General features: G+C 36.7%; 2 protein-coding genes across 2 annotated transcripts in view; one reads left to right on the top strand and one right to left on the bottom strand.

Moving 5' to 3' along the window:
* Positions 1–830: 830 nt before the first annotated feature.
* LOC122357089 (complement C1q tumor necrosis factor-related protein 6-like) lies at positions 831–3,305 on the top strand. The gene is made up of 3 exons (XM_043256290.1): positions 831–1,153; positions 1,828–1,956; positions 2,099–3,305. Exons 1-3 carry the CDS (start codon positions 907–909, stop codon positions 2,386–2,388), a joined length of 666 nt encoding a protein of 221 aa, XP_043112225.1. The 5' UTR covers positions 831–906; the 3' UTR covers positions 2,389–3,305.
* A 10,236-nt stretch (positions 3,306–13,541) lies between these two features.
* The window catches only part of clstn2a (calsyntenin 2a), a 1,097,509-nt gene continuing 1,087,158 nt past the window's right edge, over positions 13,542–23,892 (bottom strand). Inside the window, exons 12-17 of the mRNA XM_043263119.1 lie at positions 20,423–20,631; positions 19,803–19,970; positions 18,012–18,157; positions 17,407–17,530; positions 15,783–15,970; positions 13,542–15,439 (exon numbers count right to left, since the gene is read on the bottom strand). Of these exons, the coding sequence (XP_043119054.1) occupies positions 15,236–15,439; positions 15,783–15,970; positions 17,407–17,530; positions 18,012–18,157; positions 19,803–19,970; positions 20,423–20,631 (1,039 nt within the window). The 3' untranslated portion in view covers positions 13,542–15,235. The remainder of the gene's footprint in view (positions 15,440–15,782; positions 15,971–17,406; positions 17,531–18,011; positions 18,158–19,802; positions 19,971–20,422; positions 20,632–23,892) is intronic.

Raw genomic sequence — 23,892 nt, 5'->3', positions numbered from 1 at the left:
TTGTGAGAACATGAAGCTTCATGAAGCTCAGAGTCACAACTAAAAGGTTGTTTTGCTTGCAAGACTAATATTTTATTCTGGTATGCATGAGAAACACATTTAAAGACAAGATGTTGACCTGGTGAAAGTGGGTAGATAGAGAGAACAAATACTAGACTGAATATGAACTCTTTAACCCTTTTAACTTGAGCAACAACCTGAGCTAATCCAAGTTCAGCATGTTCCTAGCATCGACAATCCTGGAACAACATTCCAGCTGATTTAAAGATGTAGCTATGGCCTAGACCCAGAATGCAAATCTCAGTCTTTTACAATATGTACAAGAAGTCCTTGCCCCATCTCTCCATCCATCTACTGCAAAAAGTTTGAAGACCTAGTCTAAACATATCTTATTTTAACATTATAATAGAGGCTTTTAAATCTCTCTTTATGCGTGTACCATTTTTCATGTAGTTAAACCGTTGAGGAAGTAAAATAAAGATAAATAGATTATTTTCTCATTATGTGCTAAACATTAAATCCACCTGGTATAAAATAACAAATCAGTATCAGATTGCTTTCCATTTTCCACCAATGTCTTTATACGGGCAGCCATCTTCTTATTCTTCTTGTAATGTTTGATAACCATTGACAAACCAACTTATGGTTTATTACCAACTGGACTGGTTTGTGAAGCATCAATAGGGAAAAATAAAATTGTCCATTTTTCTTTTTATTTTTGCTTCACTAAGCGGAAGTAGTACTTCAATGGTTTCATGGTATTTGCTTGATTGGCCAGTTTGTCAGTTATTTCCGCATCATGGATCATTTAAAGCCCTTCTCTTACAGTATACCCGAACAGAATCTCTGATCTGGCTACTGAAACTGATTTGTTTTCTGCAGTCTGCATCTTGATATAGTCTAATAATGTCCTGTAGCATTCTGTATCTGCTGCTGTTTTTGCTGTTCAGCTGTAACTGCAGCAAGACTGATGCACAGAAAGAGGAGAACACAGCACTGACAGACAGGAGCGAGTCTTCACCTGTGCAGTGTAGTGTTGATGGGAATCAGCAGTTCTGCCTCATCACAGGCCTTTACCCACTGTTGGCAAATCTGAGCTCTACTCTTCAGTCTCTGAAGGCCAGCATGGACCAGGAACAGCTGAGGAAAAAAGGTACTGTAAGGTTATAAAAATCATACAAATGTAGCATAGTAAATGTGTGATCGAGCCTTTTAAAGGAATACCCAACAGTTAGCAACCAAACCTTCATGCATAGTTACAAAATTGTAAAACTACCTTCTTGTGCTATTGGAAAGTTCCTAATAGCCACTACTGAATTTGTAATACAAGTTTGTTGTGTTCTCACTGCTTTGTTGAAAGAATAGAAATCATAAAGGACGGCCTTTGCATTATTTTCAGTTTCTTGGATAAATTTGATTTAAGCCAAAATGTACAGATTAATTGATATTCAGTCAATATCCGGCAGGTTTTGAATAAAAAGAAGAATCCCATTCATTGGTAGTCATAAACTGTAAAAAAGATTCACACTGCTAATGTGTTTAATGCATGCAATATGTAGTATATGGTTAAGTATACATTAATATAAGTGACTGTTATGGCAGGTGAAAAAAAAAATTAATACATCACTAATGGTACGTTTATGGCCCGGAACTCTAACTTGAGTATCAAAATTATCTCTTGAGTTTAAAGTTACTCACTGAGTTACTCATTTTTAAATATGACTAGGGAGGCTGTTCATGTTCAATGTGTGAATAAGAAACTCTATATCAATCTGATATAGTACAGTATTACGTTAAAATCAGTGTGATTTCTGATTTATCACACAGAAGAACATAAGATAGCATTTGCTGTGGGACTTGGAAACAGAGGAGATTTCGGGCCCTTCAACACAGATGTCGCACTGGTCTATGAAAAAGTCTTTGTGAATGCTGGGTCATGTTACAACACCGGCACCGGTATGTGGTATTTGCCCTGTATCATCTTGCACATTTAAATAACACTATGAAACCAACCGTTAAAAAAAAAAAAAGGTTTAGTTATCTCAGCATGTTGGCAAATATGTTATATGACAGCTAATTGTTGCATATATTATTACAGGCATTTTCACAGCACCTGTTAAAGGAGTCTATTTCTTCAGTATTTCTGGACATAACCAGACAACCAGACCCATGGGTCTAAGACTTTTTAAAAATGGAGAGCAGATGACAATTCTATACAACTATGCTCTAACTGATGCAGGTGTCCGATATGAAACATTATCTAATTCAGCCACTTTGAAGCTGGAGATAGGAGATCAGGTCTTTGTGCGTCTCTTGGCAAATACATGGGTATTTGATAATTCTGATAATTTAACTCTTTTTACTGGCCATTTGATCTTTGCTATTTGACTATCTTACAGTTTATTTTCCCCATGCTGGGCTCTGCACTTGGGAAAAAAAACAGTATCCATTACAAGCCATAGTTTCTGCAATACTGCAATAAAAAAAAAGAAATAAAAATTCTGGGTGGAGAAAATAATGCTTGTAGTATGAATTTGTTGTTTTATGAATATACTGCACAAGAGTTACAACAGTCACCACCAGAGATGTGTGATAAATAATAAGAAAACGCATATATCATTTGGTGACTGCGAAAACAAAAAAAGATCAGATACACAGAATATAAAGTGGCACTTTGTTTAACAGAAGATTTTGGACCCTTCAACACTCCTGAAGGGCCCACCCCTACTAGTCTCGTGAAGAAAAACTCCAGACCGACGGCCGGCCGACATGACATGACAAACAACCAATCACAATTAGTTTTGATTCAGCATCACATTTCTTGGAAATGTCGCCACAATAATAGACCAGTGTGTAAAGCTCTCTGATATGTTTTAAATATTTCAACTATTTCACATACGTTTGAAAATCCAGCGTTTAGTTTATCCTGATAAGTGGCATTTCTGACAACGTATTTTATTCACATAGACGTTGTGTAACTAAAAAAGTTCACTCTGTTCACTTCTCCTAGTTCAAAGGTGACTTATTTTTATATATTTTAAGGAAAAATGGGTGAATTTTCGTGATGAAAATGTTCCTTGATCCACATTCTTGTAGATCCTGGAACGACATTCCAAGCCATCAATCATGCTCTAATGTCGGCCTAAACCTTACAGCATGTTTTTCAGCTACTATTTCTTTCTGATTTCAGGAATAAATTATGGGTAGGTTTATATATGCAAATCTCAGTCTTTTACAACATGTGCAGGTAGTCCTTGTCTAAACATTTCTTACTTTAACATTATAATAAAGACTTTTCAAACTTCTGACAGTGTTATTGTCTTTATGTGTGTAGTTGAACTTCTAGCAAAGTGAAATGTATGAATATATTATTTTCTCGTTATCAGTTACAAATTAATTCACCTGGTGTAAAATAACAAATCAGGACCAGATTGCTTTCAATTTTCCACAGTTGTCTCTGTGCAAGCAGCCGTCTTATTCTTCTTGCAATTGCAGTATAAAGTAACTGATGCAGGTGCCTGGAATTAATCGTTGTCTAATTCAATCACGTTGATGCTGGAGCAAGGAGATCAGGTCTTTTATGCTTTTTATGATCAGCATTTTTATGGAGCTTGTCTTCCTGGATGGCATTTTGTGTCAAATGTCTGTTCAATACAGTACATGCAAATGTAATTTCCTGTTGTAACTTTGCCACAAAAATAAATGTATATTATGCATATAAATAAGCACATACTTTTTCTGTGCACTACAGTATTGAACAACTAGCAACACTAGTGACGTTTTTTCAGTGCTGATATCAGAAAATTTTAGTTTAGTGACGTTCGCCAATTTAATCACACAATACATTTTGCACTCATACAACGTTGTGATGTGACATTTGTGACAAATGCATGTTAAATTTATGGTGCAAATTAAGAGTGAAGAGAACTGTATGAAAGGCTTAATGTGAATAATTTTGGCTTCTTAAGTAAAATCAACTGAATATTTAAAACATATTTAATGCAAAGGTCTTTAGTAAACATGAAAAGGTTAAATACTTTTTACACTTTTTTTATGAACGTTTATTTAAATACTTTTACAGCAGCATTATTTTATTATTTTTTAATTACATTTTATTTATTTTAAATACTTACCTTTTATAGGTCTATGTGAACACATGACCTCAACTGCATGCTGAAATTGAAATGTGGTATTGTTTGTTTGTGCAATAAATATGAGCATTGTCACGAAATAGGTTCACTCCACATCAACTCGAATGTCCCCAGCTTATCTTGTTTTTTTATTTATTCATTGTGGTCTTTAGAAGAATACGGATGTGACGTGTTTGGACTCTTGCTCTGTGTGCCCTACTTTCGGTCTTCTGTTGATTGTTGTATGGTGTTCAGGTGTGTCTTGTTAATTAAGTCATTTCCTGTGTGCTATAAGTTCCTGTTTGTTTCGGTTCGAGTCGTCTATGTATGTGTGTGGTTCCCGTCCGTTGACCTGCTTGCCTGTCCGTATTAGTATTTACCCTTTTGAGGAAGATTAAAACCTGTTTAGAGTTATATTCTCGCCGAGTGCTCCACACCGTGACGACAGAGCATCATTATTTGATTTTTACTTTACAAATAAATTAATGTTCTTATATAAATATAAAATATAAATAATAATGAACACCAAAATAAAATGGTTAAATATTTATCCCTACGAGTGATCCCGTAAATTATAATGGAGGGTCAAAAAACACATTTTCGGATTTCGGGTCACAGTTTTTAGAATCACAATAGACTCTATATTTGTTTAGTTTTATCTTCATGTTTAAAGGCTATAAAATTGTATGTAGTTAGTTGATTATTTCACAGCTGAAGCGTAAATTATATCTGTGGTCTAAAACATGTTGTTATTATAGGTCAAAAATTTTAATATGCTAGACTAGGCAATTTCCCTTTTTGTTTAACATACTAATATTATTTAATGCTGTGCCATGAAAAAGAAATGGAATGGGCTTCATTATTATTATTTTGTTACTTCTGACCGACTTTTCAGGTTTAAGACTCTTCAGTGCTTAGCTGGTGCAGGCTCTTCTGAGATTGTGGTCCAGATATTGATTATTTGCTACAATCTCACACACCCTTGGAAAATAATAACGCTTTATTTGAGAAAGAGTCTTTGAATAACTATAGTTGTGAATATCAAGCGCAGTTTGTGCATTACTTTTACCAAAAAAATGCTGGGTGGAAGGAATAATGCTTGTAGCATGAATTTAATATGATGGTAAATAAACTTGCACCGGAGTTACAGCGCTTTCATAACAATCACAACCAGAGATGCATGATAAATAACAAGAAAACGCGTATCAGGCAGGTACAGGGGTGTGTCTAAAGCATTTTAAATAGGGGCCAGCAGCACTTTTATCATTCCATAGTATATTATATCTCCGCATATGAAGTGTTCAAAACCAAATATGTCCTGCACCATTCTGTATCCACTGCTGCTGCGTCTGTTCAGCTGTGACTGTATCGCTTTGGTCCAGCAGGAAGAGAATGAATTGCAAGCTGAGGAGACTAAGCATTTGAATGTGAAAAAAAGAGGTGTAATTTTGACTCCGGGGGCGAGTTCCAGCCACACATTATCACGGGGATCCAGCCTGAAATCCACTGAGAGTTCTCTGAGGAACAGACCGCAAATCACAGAGGAAGTGCTGAAACGACTCTTCCTGCTTGTCCTTATCATTTTTGTCAAGTAAAAGGAGTTTAGGATTTTTAAATAGAGATAAAAATCAAAGGAGTTTTGTCCGGCAGTAGAGATGAAACATTTATAAGCTGTTGACAAAAGTGCCAAGTGTATTCAGAAAACGTACAATAACATTCACTACAGCCAACAGAAGAAATAATACGCTTTTAACGATATGAAACGCAGAATATAAAGTAGCATTTGCTGCTACTCTCGGATCAACTGATAACTTCGGACCCTTCAACATTGAGGGAATGAGGGAATGAGGGAAGAGCTTACAACCCAAACACTGGTGTATGTTACCACTGAAAATTACTTTTTGTCAAAAACGATGTAACTATTCAAAACATCACTGTTAATTGTTGCTGTACTGATACAGGTATCTTGACAGCACCCTTAAAAGGGGCTTATTACTTCAGTTTCTCTGGACATAACCGCTCATTTAAAGTTCTGAATTTGGGACTCTTTAAACGTGGACAACAGATGGCTATTCTTTTCAATCATCCTCTAGGTAATCGCTAATTCAATCTCTTTGACTCTTGAGAAAGGAGATCATGTTTATGTGCATCTTCGTGAGACTTCATGGGTCACCACAATTCATTTGTTGGCCATTTACTTTTCCCTCTTTGAATCTTACTAAATTGATGAAGCTCAAAGTCATAGTTAGCATGTGCGTACATATATGCAATATACAAAATGTTTAGTTTTATTCTGCTATTTTCATAAGCATAAGAAATACACACACACACACAAGATGGTGAAAGTTAGTGGTGAAATGTAGAAGCAAGTACTAAACTGCTGTCTAAACATTTAATATTTAAGCCTTTTAACTCAAGCAACAAGCTGAGCTAATCAAATTTCAAAATTTACTTGTGCCTATAGTAACAAATAAGGTCGACTTTCTAAACTGCATATATTAGAAGCCAGTTATGCTTGTGAAAAATAATATAAACATATCCCAGGTCTAAAAATACCATGCTATCGTGTACTTCTGTGAGTGGATTTTCTCTCTGACTTGTGCGAGATACTCCTGGTCATGAATAAAGCATATCAAAGGCATTGTTTGGAGTCTTGTCTGGTTATTGCAGCACGGCAGATTAATGAAACGGCAGCAATCTGCTGCATCCGAATATGAATACACATAATTCCCTATATATAAAAAGAGAAATTGTACGTGAAAAGAGAAATTCCCAGTATCCACATAACAAAATGCAAGAAAGTATTTGGATGACTTACTACTTCTGATAAGATGTGTGGTGTCTTGACTTGACATGTTTATGGGGGTTACTGCCTTGATCTACAGTATAACCTACCGGAAGCTCTGTAAGTTTGCTCTATAGGCCTATAGGTAAATTATTAAAAGTACGAATACACAAAATATTTATTTTTCGAAAATATGTATAGGCCTAATTTTACATAATTAGGTAATTTGTATAACTTTTTTATTTGATGAGAAAAATTGCATTAAATCAAATATTACTTATACACTTCTGGGGCATGAAATGAAGGAAATTTGGTCAATATTAAAACCGCTGATTCAATTAGAAATGAAACGAGGACCATCTAAATGGGCAGTTGAACACTTGCTCACTGGATTCATTTAAAAAAACTGATTAATTCATGAAATGAAACGCTGTGTTGCTTCGCACTGTTGTATAAAATTAATAGCACATTATTAATTGTGCTAGAAATAATGCTAATATATGTAAATGACATTCACACTTAATTTTAAACAGTTCCTTCTGGAGAATATTCTCCCTGTTGTCTCTATATATGAGCACAACTGTATAAATTAATAGATTGAAACTGATTTATACCTGTATCTTTTTTTGGTAAGTACTGCACAGTGTAGAAGTAGGTTACATGCTCAATATTGTTTCTCTACAGCATAAACCCTATTGTAAACAATGAGTGATTTAACCCAGAACGTTCTATTCAGAGAACAACCGTGAGAAACTGACATGGGGAAAAACAAAGTTGCATGACGTGAAGTTAATGAAGAAAAACATGTAGCATAGTGCAACGGAAAAATGTGAGAACCAGCGCATTATTCTAATAATACAGAGAATGTACTGTTTTTGTGATTAAAGTAAAGGCTTCCTGAATGAGGTGGTTCAGAGAGGAGAATGTACTTCTCATATTGCGCTCCATATAATTCCACCTAGCTGAAAACTTTGAAGCAATATTCCTCCACTGAAAGGCAAGCGTTCTATTGAATTTACTGAGGTCAGATACATATAAAACAAACATTAATATAAACATTAATTTCTATATTTTCTCAGAAAATGAGTGAAGGACAAGATGGAAGCCACTTCGAGACAACTACCTTAAGTGGAAAAACAGAGAGTGCTGTTGAGATACGCTGCTGTGATTTCCTTCTTGAATGTATTTCTTCAAAACAGAAGTTAATATTTGTATTAATGTAGTAATGTACTTCAAATTAACTTTGTAACAAAGAGTACATGTGACTAAAGTAAATTACTCACCCTCGTGTCCCATGAGATCCCTGAGCTCTCTTGCTATCCCACAGACAGCAAGGGTACTACCACGATCAAAGTCCAGAAACATAGCTAGGATATCAGTAAAATGATCTGTGTGACATCAGCAGTTCAACCGTAATTTTACAAAGCTACAAAAACACCATTTTTGGTGTGCAAAGAAAACAAAAATAGCAACTTTTATTCAACAATCCTTCTCCTCCTCATTCAGTCTGCTGTTTCACACCTCCATTTTGGAGAGTATCACAACACACATGTGCACTTCCACTATGTGTAAACAACGCCCCCTTTTTTGTCAGTCAAGAGAGCGAGAGATCAGCCGGATAAAAAAAAAAAATTTTGTGCTGCAGAGTAACCAGAGCACTTTTTGAGTACCCAAAACAATGACGGAGATGTGTTTTAAAGCAGGTTTAAAAATATCTGTAAAACACCAGCTACTGTAATTGGTCATTGTAGAGAACACAATTTTCCCATTTATAAATAGAATTAGGGAGGTTGTTCATGTCTGATTTGCAATTTGGAAATTCATATTTAAGACATTGCTGACAGTTACAATATTATGTTGAATCATACATAAAAGTAGCTTTGTTGCTGCATTTGGAAACAGAGGAGATTTTTGGGGTCTTCAACCCTGTGGTACAGGGGTGGAGAATTCTGGTCCTGGGGTGCCGCAGCCTTGCAGAGATCAGCTTCTACCCTATTAAAATCTCACCTGCCTAGCTACGTTAGATTGTCGTGAAGCTAAAGTCTGAAGGGCTGCAGCTGTTCAGGACTGACGTTCGCCACCCCTGGTATATACAGTATACACAATTCAATAACATGAAAAACTCTCTTTCTAGTAAGCAATACCTCCTACATCCATTATTTTCGACCTTGATATTTAGGCAATAATCAGTCAGGCGATAATCCAGCCACAGTAGTCCTTAAATGATGCATGTTTATTTCAGTTCTCAACAAAGCTCTGTTTATTTAATATAACTGATTTGAAATGGCCTCGGTCAGAATCATGTCTTCAGCAGCCTAATGCCCCATTAGTCTTTTAAGTGCATTCATTTTACTTAAACAGGAAAAGGCGCACATCTAAAAAGCCTTGTAAAAATTACTCACTATTATACATCTCACTGTAAAAAAAAGCAGTGTTTGATATTATGTTGTTAAAATTTTGACAGTAAAGTATCATTATTTGTTGATTTTTCTTTCCTAGTACTGAGACATGCTCTCCTTTTAGCAAATCGTTTTTGGATGTTGCAGTCTGCCCTTTTATTTCCCTGTCCCACATTTCTTGCCACTTTTCATTCACATGTTCTTCAATTTTTCTTTTAGATTTTTTTCGTTTTCTCGGTGGAATTTGTTCTTCAATGGGCATACGTTGCGTTTCCTGTTTGTCTGTTTGTCAGCTATTTCCACACCCCTATACATTTATGCTCTTCTCTTGCAGTTCACAGACAGATGCTGTCTGGCTACTGAAACTGATTTGTTTTCTGCAGTCTGCATCTTGATATAGTCTAATAATATCCTGTAGCATTCTGTATCTGCTTCTTTTTGTGCTGTTCGGCTGTAACTGCAGCAGTCTGTCTGATGCACAGAAAGAGGAGAACACATCACTGACAGACAGGAGCGAGTCTTCACCTGCACAGTGTAGTGTTGATGGGAATCAGCAGTTCTGCCTCATCACAGGCCTCTACCCACTTTACCCACTGGACATTTGGTCTTTCCTCTTTGGCCATCTTATTACTGTTTTTCATAATAGCTTTGGGTACATTTGCAAATGACCCCTTTTCTTTTCAAAAGTGTAAGTTTAAGTTTCTCCCAGATTTAAATTTCTTAGTCATTTGCGCAAATTGTATGTGTTTTTGTACATGTGTTCAAGAATAAATGCACATGCTTGCTGATTAAAGTAAAAAATTGTCACTGCACAACTTCTAACAACTTCATTCTTTCATTGTGTAAAAGAAACGCTACATGATTCTACGGTAACACTTTCTTTCATGGTTACACCTATTAGTTGTTTTTTAGCATGCATATTACTACAATATTAACCATTTATTAATGGTAATTAAGTTCACATTGATGCCTTATTCTACATCCCTAATCCTACCCTATACCTAACCTTAACAGCTACCTCACTAACTATGAATAAGCAGCAAATTAACAATTTATAACAGACTTTATAAACCAATTAAAAGATTTTAATTAAAATGTGTAGCTAATTGTAATAGTTTGAAATATTATTTTTCAACAAAACATAATCTCTGATTCACACAGAATATAAAGTGGCATTTGTTGCCACACTTGGACCCATAGATAACCTCGGACCTTTCAACACTGAGATAACTCTGGTTTACAAAGATGTCTTTGTCAATGAAGGAAGTGCTTACAACCCAGACACTGGTATGTGTTTTTACATTGAACCTGTATCAGTATTTGATATTACGCTCTGAAATGTATTTATTTTTTTGTCAAAATAAACTGGTTAATTATATGAGAATAAAAATACCATGAATTGTTGTGTGTACTGTATGTTATAGGCATCTTCACAGCACCTGTAAATGGAGTCTATTTCTTCAATTTCTCTGGACATAACCGCTCATCTAAGCCTATAGGTCTAAGACTCTTTAAAAATGGACAATAGATGATAACAGTTTACAATCATCCTTTAAGTGACCGCTATGAAACAGGATCCAACCAATCTCTTTGAGCCTAGAGAAAGGAGATCATGTCCACATGCGTCTTCGGCAAAATACATGGGTCTTTGATAATGAAAATGACCACACTTCATTTAATGGACATTTACTTTTTTCTCTTTAATAGTCCTGTGTAGAAATTTTATCGATATTTTGTGAAACCGCTTCATTTTAGTGTACAATAGACAATTTGCGTTTGTAATGTGCACACCTTTAATCATTTGAACATTTGAAATTTTCTGTGTGTGTGTATGTATATGTGTGTGTGTGTGTGTGTGTGTGTGTATATATATATATATATATATATATATATATATATATATATATATATATATATATATATATATACTTTTACACATAATTTGGTATGCTCCATAAGTTTTCTTAATAAAACGTACAACTGACAAATTTTGAAATATCATGCTTTGTGGTAATTTGTGAATAATTTACAAGGTATAAACACATCAACCTATAGTTAAAACACACACACACACTAAATAAATAAATGAATCAATCAATAAATAAAAATAAAATAAAAACAATAATATACAGGAGTTGGACAATGAAACTGAATCACTGGCTAATTTAGTGTTGGAGGTTTAATGGCTAAATTGGAGCAGCCTGGTGGCCAGTCTTCATTGATTGAACATTCCACCAGTAAGAGCACAGTGTGAAGGTTTAACAAGCAGAGTAATAGCAGTTTTACTTAAAATATTGCAATGCAATGCAGAGTTCAAAAGAGGACAAATTGTTGGTGCATGTCTTTCTGGCGCATTTGTGACCCAGACAGCAAGTCTTTGTGATGTAATGTGAGCATACCACCAAAAAGGATGAACCACATCCAACAGGAGCAACTGGATGCAAGAGGAAGCTGTCTGAAAGGGATGTCCGGGTGCTAACATAAAAACATAAAACCACAGCTGCTCAACTCACTGCAGAATTAAATGTGCACCTCAACTCTCCTGTTTCCACCAAAACTGTCAGTCGGGAGCTCCACAGGGTCAATATACTTGGCTGGGCTGCTATAGCCAAACCTTTGGTCACTCATGCCAATGCCAAATGTCGGTTTCAAAGGTGCCAGCAGCGAAAATCTTGGGCTGCGGACGATGTGCAACATGTATTGTTCTCTGATGAGTCCGCTTTTGCTGTCTTTCCCACATTCGGGAGAGTTACGGTGTGGAGAAGCACCAAAGCAGCGTACCACCCAGACTGTTGCGTGCCCAGAGTAAAGCATGGGGTGGATCAGTGATGGTTTGGGCTGCAATATCATGGCATTCCCTATTCCCAATACTTGTGCTAGATGGGTACATCACTGCCAAGGACTACTATAAAACAAGAAAAGGTTAGTTAAATGTCTGTCCGTGTTTTTGAATTCACTACCAATACACTTCCTTACTGTGGATAATAAGTGAAGTAGGCAATTTCAGTATATAAAAAAATTCTGAACACTTTTATAATTTAGTTGATCATTTACTTTTATGATTTTGCTTATCACAGACATATTTAAACAGACTGTATAAACTACTGCGTAACTAGTGGAAAGATATGAAATACTGAGATGATATGTGTAACTGTAATATTATACAATAGTGCGCATGATTATTTTTCAACAAAATAGGATCTGATTCACACAGAATATAAAGTGGCATTTGTTGCCACACTTGGACCCATAGATAACCTCGGACCTATTAGCACTGAGATAACTCTGGTTTACAAAGATGTTTTTGTTAATGAAGGAAAAGCTTCATTAACAAAAGCTTCATTAACAAAAACAACCCAGACAGCGGTATGTGTTTTTATCAGGAATCAGTATTAATGTTTCGTACCGCATAACATTTTGTCAAAATAAACAGTTTAATTATATCTGTAATCTTAAAAAGTGTTATTTGTTGTGTAGGTTATAGGTATCTTTACAGCATTTGTTAAAGCAGTCCGTTTCTTCACTTTCTCTGGACATAATCACTCATCTAAACCTCTTAGCCTAAGACTAAAATGGACAGCAGATGTCGACTATTTACAATCATCCTTCAGGTGGCCGTTATGATACAGCATCCAATTCAATCTCGTTGATCCTAGAGAGAGGAGTCTTCAGGAAAATACATGGGTCTTTGATAATGATCACACTTCGTTTAGTAGTCATTTACTTTTTTGCAGGTCCTATTGAATTCATGAAATTCAATATACTTCTCAAGAAGTCTTATCTACGGACGTTTAAATGATAAATTATTTTTTTCAGAAAATTCTGATTCACTTGAGCGTAAACTAAAAGCATTATAGAACATGTTCTTTGGAGCTTAACTTTAATGTTTGCATTTTAATCTCTTTGATAAATTCTATTAAAATGTATTGCTTGGAATACAGATTTGTCATTTGTTATTCTTCCTATGTTTCCTTAATAAAAGAAACTGATGCATCAGATTCAGAATTGTCATTTTTTTGTGTGTGAGCAATTTGTATGTAAAAAAAAAACGGTCTGCGTGGAGAGATTTAAAGAACATAAACGAACAAACTCCACAAGCTTGACTTTAAGGCTTTCTCTCTTCACCTGTGAACAAATAACATACAAACACTTCAAACCTATAGCTAAAATGACACTATATATTTACATGGCTTGTTTAACATTTGAACGGGAAAGAGACGCTTTCACTCATTCTAAGGAAAGTCTTTATTGGTCAATGTACAGAAAGTGCTGCAGTGACCATCAAAGAAGTTAAACAAAAACCCTTTACAAAACAAAAGGAGAGAAACATATACAAAAGAATAGTCTTACATGATTTTACAGGGTTGCTCTTTTTAAAAGTTTCTTTTTTGTTGCTGTTCTATAACACACATGGTAAAAAGGACTAGTGAAATAGAGGAATGAAAGGTGGACAGAGGGGGAACGGGATGTCTCACAAGGCTGACATCACAAGCACGTTTTGGCCGATGGCATGAGAAATCCTAACCACTGCAACAGACATTACATGAAACTCAATGCACATATTCATAAATGCACATGTCGAGGGGGGGGAAATCATAAGCATCATCTACACTTGCTCTGGGTTTACTTTTCTATAAGAAAACGAAACGGTGTCAAAAGCCTCGGTTTTCACGAGATTTGGCTTTTGTTCGTAGCTTTCATACATTTCTGTTTCATTTCTTTTCCTGAAAAATTTAATTGAACCGCACACCGTGGGGAGGTTACCAAAATAGCCCTGGGCTAAAAGCACAGATCGATTATCTTCTGTTTTCTTTCCTTTTTAATAGTTTAAAAGTGCCGTTGTCTACAGAGACGAATCTATTCGAGGTGAAGTGAGGGAGAACCCATCCGCGGTCGAGGTGAGGACACCATGAACGATAAAAGAGAGATCAACACAGACAGAGAGAGGAAGAGGAGGAGGAGGAACCTTCCTCTTCGGCAAGCAAGTGTGGACACAAACAGGCTTGTGAGGGATGCAGGAGGACGTGAGGAATCTGAGTCACCATTCAACTACTCTACAGTTCCCTATTTACAGAAGACAGGCATATAAAAATGTACAGACACGCTTCCTCCTATCTTACCACCTAGAACCCAAAAAACGAAAAAAGAAAGTCTGAAATATTTTTTTTTTGTTCGTTTTGTTTTTAAAGGTTATCTCATTACTATATATAACTTGCTGAAAGAGAACCGTCTCAATCAAAATCTCTCTGAGGATCTAAAATAAACCTATTTTTCTAGATTTTAAATGAAGAAAATATCATTATTATATACTTTCATTGCAAAAACAACTTTTGGGTATTTACTATTGCACATTAATGCAATATTAAATGTTACTCTGAAGACAACAAATGGTGAAGGCAAAGCCACACTGTCAAATATTACAGTTTAGTATTTGAGAAAGGGAGAAAGCATCATGATGCTAGACTATAATCAGATTAATCAACATGGAGAAATTAGAAAACAGTAAACGTTAAAAAAAAAAAAAAAAAAAACATCCCAGAGATGTTGATTCACAATTTATTCCATTGTGCCGATTTATCTTTCCTTTTCGTGGATCTACTGAGACACTGCAGCTTATACTACTGAAGTACATACAGGCTTTGCAGTTTGGACTGAGGGGTGCGATTCCCAATATTGACCAGCAGATGGCGATACAGGATGCTTTTTGTGGGTGTCGGAAAGAGTCAAAATCAGGTTGATGTGTGTGACAGCTTTTCAGGCAATAAATTCTGGCTTCTGTAAGTGTGAGAGGGCATTAAATGCAAGTGTTTTGTTTTTTTATGTGTACGCGTGTGTGCACAAGTCTATGTATGCATGTGAATCTTGCTTGTGTGAAGGTGTATGAATGTGTGTGAGTGTGTGAGTGACTGTGTGTGTGTGTCTTAATAGGGTAACGTTGACGGGTCCCACTCAAGCTTTCCTTTCACTTTCCCCTTCTGAATGTTAGTCTCTTCCTCTTCATCGCTGTCCTCAGATTCAGCACTAGAGAGATCTCCTGCCAGTTCATCATCCTCTTCATCTTCATCCTCCTCTTCCTCCGGCTCCTCCTCCCTCACCTCTTCAGCAATCTGAGTTCCATCAATGCTCTATAACCAACAACAGAATGATGCCATTTAGCCAATCTTCACAACAAAACAGTCACCCTTCAGAGCGCCGGTGTTATTGTCAAAGCAACAGTTGCTTAAACGTGCTTGTCATTTATTAACCTGCACGATTTTCTTTATTCTCTCGAACACAATAAAGAATCCAACAGTTGACTTTCTATACTATGGAAGTAAATGGCTACCATCAACAATCTGATTACTATCATTCTTTGTGTTCAAAAGAAATATTATGCTTTAGACCTTCTAATGCATTCATTCTGCTCATTCAAAACTCACAACCTAGAGTTTCAAAGTAGTTTCCCCAACAACTGCACTTCATACAGACCTCCATTGGATTAACAGTGATGTTCAGATTGGAATCGTCCCAGTCCATCTCTGGGTCTTTTCTTCCCTCTTCGTCCTCTTTTGAAGCGTCCTGATGGGTGGTGTGGATGCGGTAGATTCCCAAGACCACAATGACCACCAGGGCGGCGATGCACATGACAATTACCACTGTCGCAGCAGGAGGGGTACCTGATGGCACAAAAATAGATCTTTTATCTTGTTCCGCCAAACTGGCATGTTGCTGTACAAATGACAATTTAATAAAACATGCCCAAAGCTGTTGAATTCTATTATAAGTTGCTACAATCCAAAAGATTAATAATAATAATGTAATCATTTATGTATCATGGTTTTATGTCATATTGAAGTTTCGTACAAGCAATGTGTACAAGTCTCTTACATCAAGGCTGCATTTATTTGCATAATTTAATTGAAAAAATACAGTAGAAACAGTAATATTGTGTGATGAAATGAAGTGAATGAATATTATTTACAATTTAAATATATTTTAAAAACCTCATTTATTCCTGTGTTGGCAAAGCTGACTTTTCAGCATTAATATTTCAATATCCTCCTTCAGAAATCTTTTTAATATGCTGATTTGCTGCTCAAACATTTCTGATCGGTGTTGAAAACGGTAGTGCTGCATAATATTTTTAAAATAGATTATTTTTTCCATCATACATCCTGTACCTTTACTGTCACCTCTGATCAATTTAATGTGTCCTTGTTGTATTAAACTATTAATTTCTTCAAAAAAATAACCCAAAAGAAACAAAAATACTTTTTAGATAATAGTCTCTAAAAGGAGAGGAACAGAAATGTATGGGTGTTTTAGTCGCCCTGCTTTACTTTTAACTGTAGTACAATAACTGGATTCCATGACCTTGAGCCGCTTATAGCTCTAGTCTCTCTATCTCTCAATTATGTATATTCATAGTATTGTTATGACTCACACAGCTCTACAAAAATCAATACAATTCTGGAATACTGTTGTTTAGTGTTTTTCTAAAGGAGGTCTGTTCTAGATGGCTTGAGGTGAAGCTTATTTAGCCGTGCAGACAGCAGAAGACAGTTCTGCACAGTTCACTTTAAGAACGGTGTCGTTTACTGAGACCTTGCAGTCAGCAAGAGCAGGATTGGGAGCATGAGGTCACAGTGCCACCTGCTGTTTTTCCATGTCTCTCCTAAAGCAGCGTGTCTCGCATCCTGTCATCTCTCTCCCTCTTTCTTTCTTCAGTCCAGAGAGCAGAATGCTCCATCTCGCTGCAGTCAGCTGTGCTCTGTGCGCCCTTGGGGAGATCGCTGGTGTCCCTGGTGTGTGCGTGAGCTGGTAGAGTAAGCGTAATTTCCCAAGATCCTTCAAACCAACAATACGGTCTCAAGAGCCTGTTGTCCGCTTAGACCGGAGTACGGATTTTATATGTACATGTGTGCGCAGAGTTGCTTTTTTATGAGCTGAATTCTAACATGGATATTTTTTAAGCCATGTTTTACAACTCAGTTTAACAAAGGACCATTATTCATGAAAGAAATCAACTAATTATCATTTTTCAACACCATAGTGTCATACAGAGTAAAACGACTGCATGAACATGATTAAGAAGCATCATAGCTGACTTTACCTGAGATGTGATCAGAGTTAACAGTATGGACCACCAGTGGATGATGCACAGGTCTCATGTACTGGGATTGGACGGCCATGTGATTGACATGCTCCACGGCCTCTGTGCTGCGCACTATTCCAATCTGAGAGGCGGGACAAACAGAAAATAGTTCAGAAAGACAACAGTGAGAATAAAAATATGACCTTATTGCCACATTAAGAAAGAATGAATGACTATTTATTGGACTGATAACAAGTGAATGTGAGCGTGTTTTATAGTATAAAATGTCATATGTAAAACTCAATACTGTATTAATTAAGAAAAATTAAAAAAAAGTTGAGTGTAACCATTTAAATTAGTATAAATATTTTAATATCACCAATTTATCATTAAATTTAGATTTATCCACTATTTATTACATTAGCCAGATAGTCTTTCTGTGTTTATGGACAAACCTTAATCAGAAAACAGAGTCAAATGTCAAGACAGTGCACAGCTAACTTTTAAGCAGGAGTCCAAAAGTGCAAAAAGACGAAAGAAGAGCAGAAATTGAAAGAGGGGATAAAGTGAATGGATGATAAAAAGAATAAGAAGCCATGCCCAGAATGAAGGCAGTCTCTGACCTCCAAGTTGAACTCATTGCTTGTGTAGCGTCCATTCAGTTCAGAGCAACTGAGCCGGAACCTTCTCTCAGACAGACCGCCAGGCTTCCAGTTATGGTACCTCACCTGCCTGATGGCCTGTTCATAATGCGCCATGGAGTCCACACCTGAGACCAAAGAAAGACCAGTATTCAGGAACCCTGTCCTACTCAGACAAGAGAGCTGAGAGAGGACTGAGAGACACTCAACATGGAGTCTGTGAACAAGTAGGAGGTCTTAGACCTTTTCTAATAACTGTAAGTCCCCTTTAGGAAATGTCACAGTGATTTGAATTTGCTTGCAAAAAGTCAATTGTACAGAATGATTGATAGAGGCAAAAAAAAAATCTGTTCAAGAGTCTGAACAGGAACTAGGTTAAAGGCTTTTGAGCACAATCAGAAGTGAATTTTCAAAACTTCTTTTGCAGCCTGTAACTTTTTTTGGTTAGAAATGATCCAAAATCAATATTTGTACATAAGTACATAACCAGCCAGTGCTCAAAACTATCGCCTTACTTTAGCCCGATTCATAATGGTTAGTTTATAATGATGTTTTCTCATTTGAGAGGTTTCTCATTTGGTAGGTTTTTTGCAGGAAATTTGAGCATGGCACTGCATCATTAAGTCACATATGTAAACAAAGAAGTTGTGACGTCTACTAGGTTGAAGCATGTGAGGATCCTGCAGGTGGCTTTTTTCACGGCAGATAATAATTAAACTTATCATTTTGATGGCGGATTGTAAACCACAAAGGATTATATGAAACGCATGTGAAAGAAATTAAATATTATTCCCATTAGAATAAATCACCATTTATTTTTCCCTCAGTTGGTCTGAACAACCGTGGCTGAGTTGTTACTTGTTCAGATGACAATATATGGTCAAAATTAAATAGATTCCAAGATGTAGGCTCTAATCTGGGATTACTAAGTACAGTAAACAGCCACACATTCATCTTAAAACATTAGATTTATCTGCGCTGGAGCCATGCCAAGCACATCCCCATGCAATTCTGCAAGCGGATGCATTTCCAGGTTTTTAAACAAAGATGGCGACAAAAAGGCAAAACGTACTGGCTGCAGCTTTAACCTGCTAAATGTCCAAAAGATGCACAACCTTTAGCACTGATAGGAGCTAGAAAAAGATTTTTTAAACGCTTTAAAAAGTTGCAAAAAATGTCAAAACAAGCAAGGAAATAACCTATTACTTTTAAAATTATGTTTTTTGATGCAAAAAATCGTGATAACATTATAAGTGGACCTCACAGAACAGTACAGAATAAAAAACAGAGGCAGTTCATGACCAATGATCAAATGTTACGAAGCAAAACTGTCTTCAACATTTATAATAATACAGTATGCTTCCTGAGCCTCAAATCAGAATATTAAAATTATTTCTGAAGGATCCCTATTAAATCAAATAAGTCTCAATAGATTTGAAGTGAAAACACAGAACAGCAAAACAGCTCTTTTTTTGACATGCCTTAAAAATGTAATTTTACATGCTATAATAAATTTATCTTTTTATTTTGAGCTTAAAATTTACGGACACATTCTGGAGACACCCAAGATCAATATTACATCTTGTAAAAAGGGGCATAATAGGTGCCCTTTAAATATGTTCTATGTAAAAATTAAACAATGGGAAGAAGCCTTCAGCCGTAGACAGACAATAAATGAAAGAGTCACTCTAAAGTAGGAACATAATGAGATTATGAGAAACATTCCTGCAGCAGATGGCTGTACAGTAGATGGAGACATGTGGTCGACCATACCGTAGATGGAGATGCCAGAGGTAGAGTTGGTGGCATCCAGATGTTTTCCCAAGAGAGAGCTGTGGTGGATCTCCAGACTCTCTCGCTCCGGGTCCAGCTCCTCTCCGATCACCAGCACATCACAATAATCCAGGTTATGCATCAACTCCAGCACACCAGGCCTGCGGGCTACACGAACGCACTCACACTGTTACACAGGCACAAAAACACACTGGCGAATATATGACCTCTCGTCATATCCACAAACAACCATTGATTGTGTATGAATTTAATTTCGATGATTTATTGTTTCACTACCCCTGGCTCTGCATTCGATAAAAGAAGCCAGACACTTTTGTTGAACTTTAAATGAAAAAGGACGGTAATAAAAAACAATTGACTTAAGGTCAGTGTAATAACCAGCAGGAGGCATTTATAATCTTGATAATAATAGACTAAACCATTATTTACAAAAAACACGCTGAGGGGAATCCGTGGGAAGAAAATTCAGTAAATATTCTAAAACGTTTATACGATTACATTACAGGCAAAATGTGCAACTCTGGCACCTCTGAAATAGATGAATGCAAAAGAGTGAGATTATGTTAATATATGAGCTGTGAAAGTGAGTCATCTATCACCTAAGCTGAGGGTGGCGTCGGTCTTGGTGACGGTACTAATGATGTGTATGTCCTTGAACAGGGCCACCCCGACAAGGGCTCGGAGCTGAGCTGCCGGCCAAACCAGCCGCTCCACTCCAGCAATGGTGATCCGGGGTTCGCTGGGCGGCAGCACCATCACCATCGCTTTAATGTCTGGAATGGAGATGCACGTATCTTCACCGAAACACCTACAAGAGGAGGGAAGCAAGACTTATTCAGGGTAACACAGGATAACTAGAACTGACGCATATAAGGTCACAGACTGACATGAAAATTATTAAGAGTTTAGGCTGTCACAATATAAGTATATAGAATGTTTATTTACATCTTGTCTACACCATTCTGTAAACTGCTTTTAGGCAACCAATGCTTTTGGGCAGAGTTCAGCCAAATTCATTAAAGAATGGATATGCCAACTCATCATGATTTTTTAGAGATTTAATTTAATTTCAATGCATTTACTGCAAGAGACAAAATGTCCTAATGGAATATGAGCTTTAATTAATATCCTAATGTTTTTTGCCATAGAGTCATACAATGAATTTTTGAAAATTACAATTAAAGAAATGCATGTGTGTAAATTTGGCTTCATTTAGGAATACTTGGGGTAATAATGCAAGTTGTTTTTCTTAATGTATACAGGTTAGTGATGTGTAGGTTGGGTTTTTTCCAACCCGTTCCAAAGGTTTGGGGACATCACACATGTTTTGTATTATAACCTTATCAAAGAACCTAATAAAATATGAGTATAGATATTCACAAATATTTAATATAGGCTATAGGGAATTGCACGTAACATACATGTATTTTTTTTAATTTTGTTTTTAATGACCCGCCGCACAAATAAAGTGACAATTTCTTTACACACCCCAATGGGGCCCGCTGGTTATGAGATGACCCGCACATCACTACAAAAATGAAAATAAAATATTTTCTTTTACCAAGACATGTTAATATTACATTTTCCCTATGAAACTATTTATTTAAAAAAATATTATGTAAATACTATTGGTGAGGTTCACATACAATATTTATGAGGTATAACCAAAAAAAAAAGTGAATAAGTTAATAGTAAAATTCCCCCCTTTATGCATCCAAGCACATTTTAACACCACAAATAATTAAACACTCTTGCTTCCCAAAATAGAGTCTGTATCTCACTTTGAGGAAGAGCCCATTAAAATGCACTGACACTAACAAACTTTCTTTCAGTTGAGTGTTTGGACAGTTGATGACTACAGTGTCTAACTTTTGTTTCAGACTGTCACCGTCAACTCCAGCAAAGTCACACCTCACAGGTGAAATCAATCATGGGACCAATTAATGATGCCAAACCATAGTTAGATTTAAAGCAGCGAGTCGACAAAAATATTTGCGAGAACAAGAGCAGTGTGCTCAGCTTGGTGCCACCTCCTCCTGATGCCAGCTGAAGAAGTTGGTATGGCAGTCAGAAGCAGTGTTGATTAAGACCGAGGCGCTGAAGCGTGGACTGCAACAGACTCGCACACAGACCTGCTGGGGAAATTGGAGTTCCTCCAGCTTCATTACAGCTAGCATGTGAGGAGAAAGGGGGAAATAAAGTGTTTTAGGATTAACAGGCCTCCCTTTCTCACGATGCACCCAGTAATTACTCTTTTTCAAGGGTGAGCCCTAAAGAGCACTCGCTGGTTTACTAATTCATTTATATACTCGCCCGCTAATTAAGAACTATCTGTTTGTTTGAGACAACAACACGCTTTCTGCCACTGTCTCGGGTGGAGTGATGCTTAGCCGCGCTCGAGCGATAGTGCGCTATCTCCCTGAGGTAATTCCTCTGCACGGCTCGACTAAACGCTCTCCCTCAAGTCGCCACGGAGAATGGCCTCGAATGAGAAGGAAGGGGAGCGCAAAATTGTGTGGAACCAACAAAACAATTAAGCCTAATGACTGCAGTAAAAATGACGGTGGAAAGTTTGTGATGTGTAAAAGTGGCTCCCTTCGGTCGACTTGAGCTACATACTAAAAGAGAGTAGTTGAGAACATGCTCACTTATTAAAAAGGCTTTGTAAAAAAGGGCAACAATCTTGCTTTATTTACAGGGCTGATTTAAGGATATTGGGAGCTGGTCTAAGCCAGACTATGGCTATTACAAGAGCTACGGCTCACTCCACTATCGACCAGGGCAGTCGGTTCTTATTTAGGCAATCCTCTTCACCAGTACACACTAGACAAGAGTAGAAGACTCTCTCTTCATTTTATTCTCTCCCGGTCTCGTTTTCTCCATGGTAAAGTTTCATTTGGGTACATATCAGCTGAGTGCGATTGGATCCAATAGGTTTCATTAGACTGCTGTCAGATGACACGATCCTTTCACCCTTGACAATCAAATGAACATCACTAAAGAGAAAAGGACACCCACAAAGTACTAGGAATGTAGCTGGCAGTGTTTCAAAAGTTTAGAGTTAGTGTAAGATGTTTTTAAAAGTCTCTTATACTATAAGCAAGCATTTTAAAAAAAATATATATATATATATATAAATATAGCAAAATAAAATCCAATAATTGTTTTCTATGTCAATATATAGAAAATATATTTCTGGGATGGCAGAGCAGAATTTTCAGCAGCCATTATGCCAGTCTTTGGTGACACATCTTTCAAGAATCATTCTCATATGCCGATTTGGTTAATTTCGTATTATCAGAATAATAATATTATTATCAGAATTCTTATTTTTAATATATATATATTACACACGCACACACACACACACACACACACTCACATTTATACATATACACACTGTGGTTTATCACAATTTCTGACAGTGAAGTACACCAAAAAATTCTCAAAAGCGACACTACATGTTGGGATCCAAAGAAATTCAGGAACAAATGAGAAAGAAGGTAACTGAGATCTTATCGGTCTAAAAAAATTTTTATAAAGCTTTGGGACTCCAGCGGAACACAATGAGAGCCATTATCCACAAATAGCGAAATCATGGAACAGTGGTGAACCTTCCCAGGAATGGCCCTCAGACCAAAATTACCCCAAGAGTGCAGCGTCGACTCATCCAATAGGTCACAAAAGACCCCACAACAACATCTAAAGAACTGCAGGCCTCACTTGACTCAGTTAAGGTCAGTGTTCATGACTTCACCATAAGAAAGAGACTGGGCAAAAATGGCCTTCATGGCAGAGTTCCAAGACGAAAACCACTGCTGAGCAAAAAGAACAAAGGCTTGTCTCAGTTTTGTCAGAAAACATATTGATGATCCACAAGACTTTTGGGAAAATACTCTGTGGAAAATACTCAAAACAAAAGTTAATGATTTTTGAAGGTGTGTGCCCCATTACATCTGGAAAAAAAGTAACAGAGTATTTTGGAAAAAGAACATCATACCAACAGAAAAATATGGTGGTGGTAGTGTGATGGTCTGGGGCTGTTTTGCTGCTTCAAGAACTGGAAGAC

The sequence above is a fragment of the Puntigrus tetrazona genome, chromosome 2 (assembly GCF_018831695.1).
Source record: "Puntigrus tetrazona isolate hp1 chromosome 2, ASM1883169v1, whole genome shotgun sequence".
NCBI lineage: Eukaryota > Metazoa > Chordata > Actinopteri > Cypriniformes > Cyprinidae > Puntigrus > Puntigrus tetrazona.
Note: the sequence above shows the minus strand (reverse complement) of the source record. Positions and strands in the feature narration are given on the sequence as shown.

Coding starts and splice junctions, on each gene's coding strand:
- LOC122357089 (XM_043256290.1), top strand. CDS start 907: ATGTCCTGTAGCATTCTGTATCTGCTGCTGTTTTTGCTGTTCAGCTGT. Junction 1,154..1,827: donor GGAACAGCTGAGGAAAAAAG/GTACTGTAAGGT, acceptor TTTATCACACAG/AAGAACATAAGATAGCATTT. Junction 1,957..2,098: donor ATGTTACAACACCGGCACCG/GTATGTGGTATT, acceptor ATATTATTACAG/GCATTTTCACAGCACCTGTT.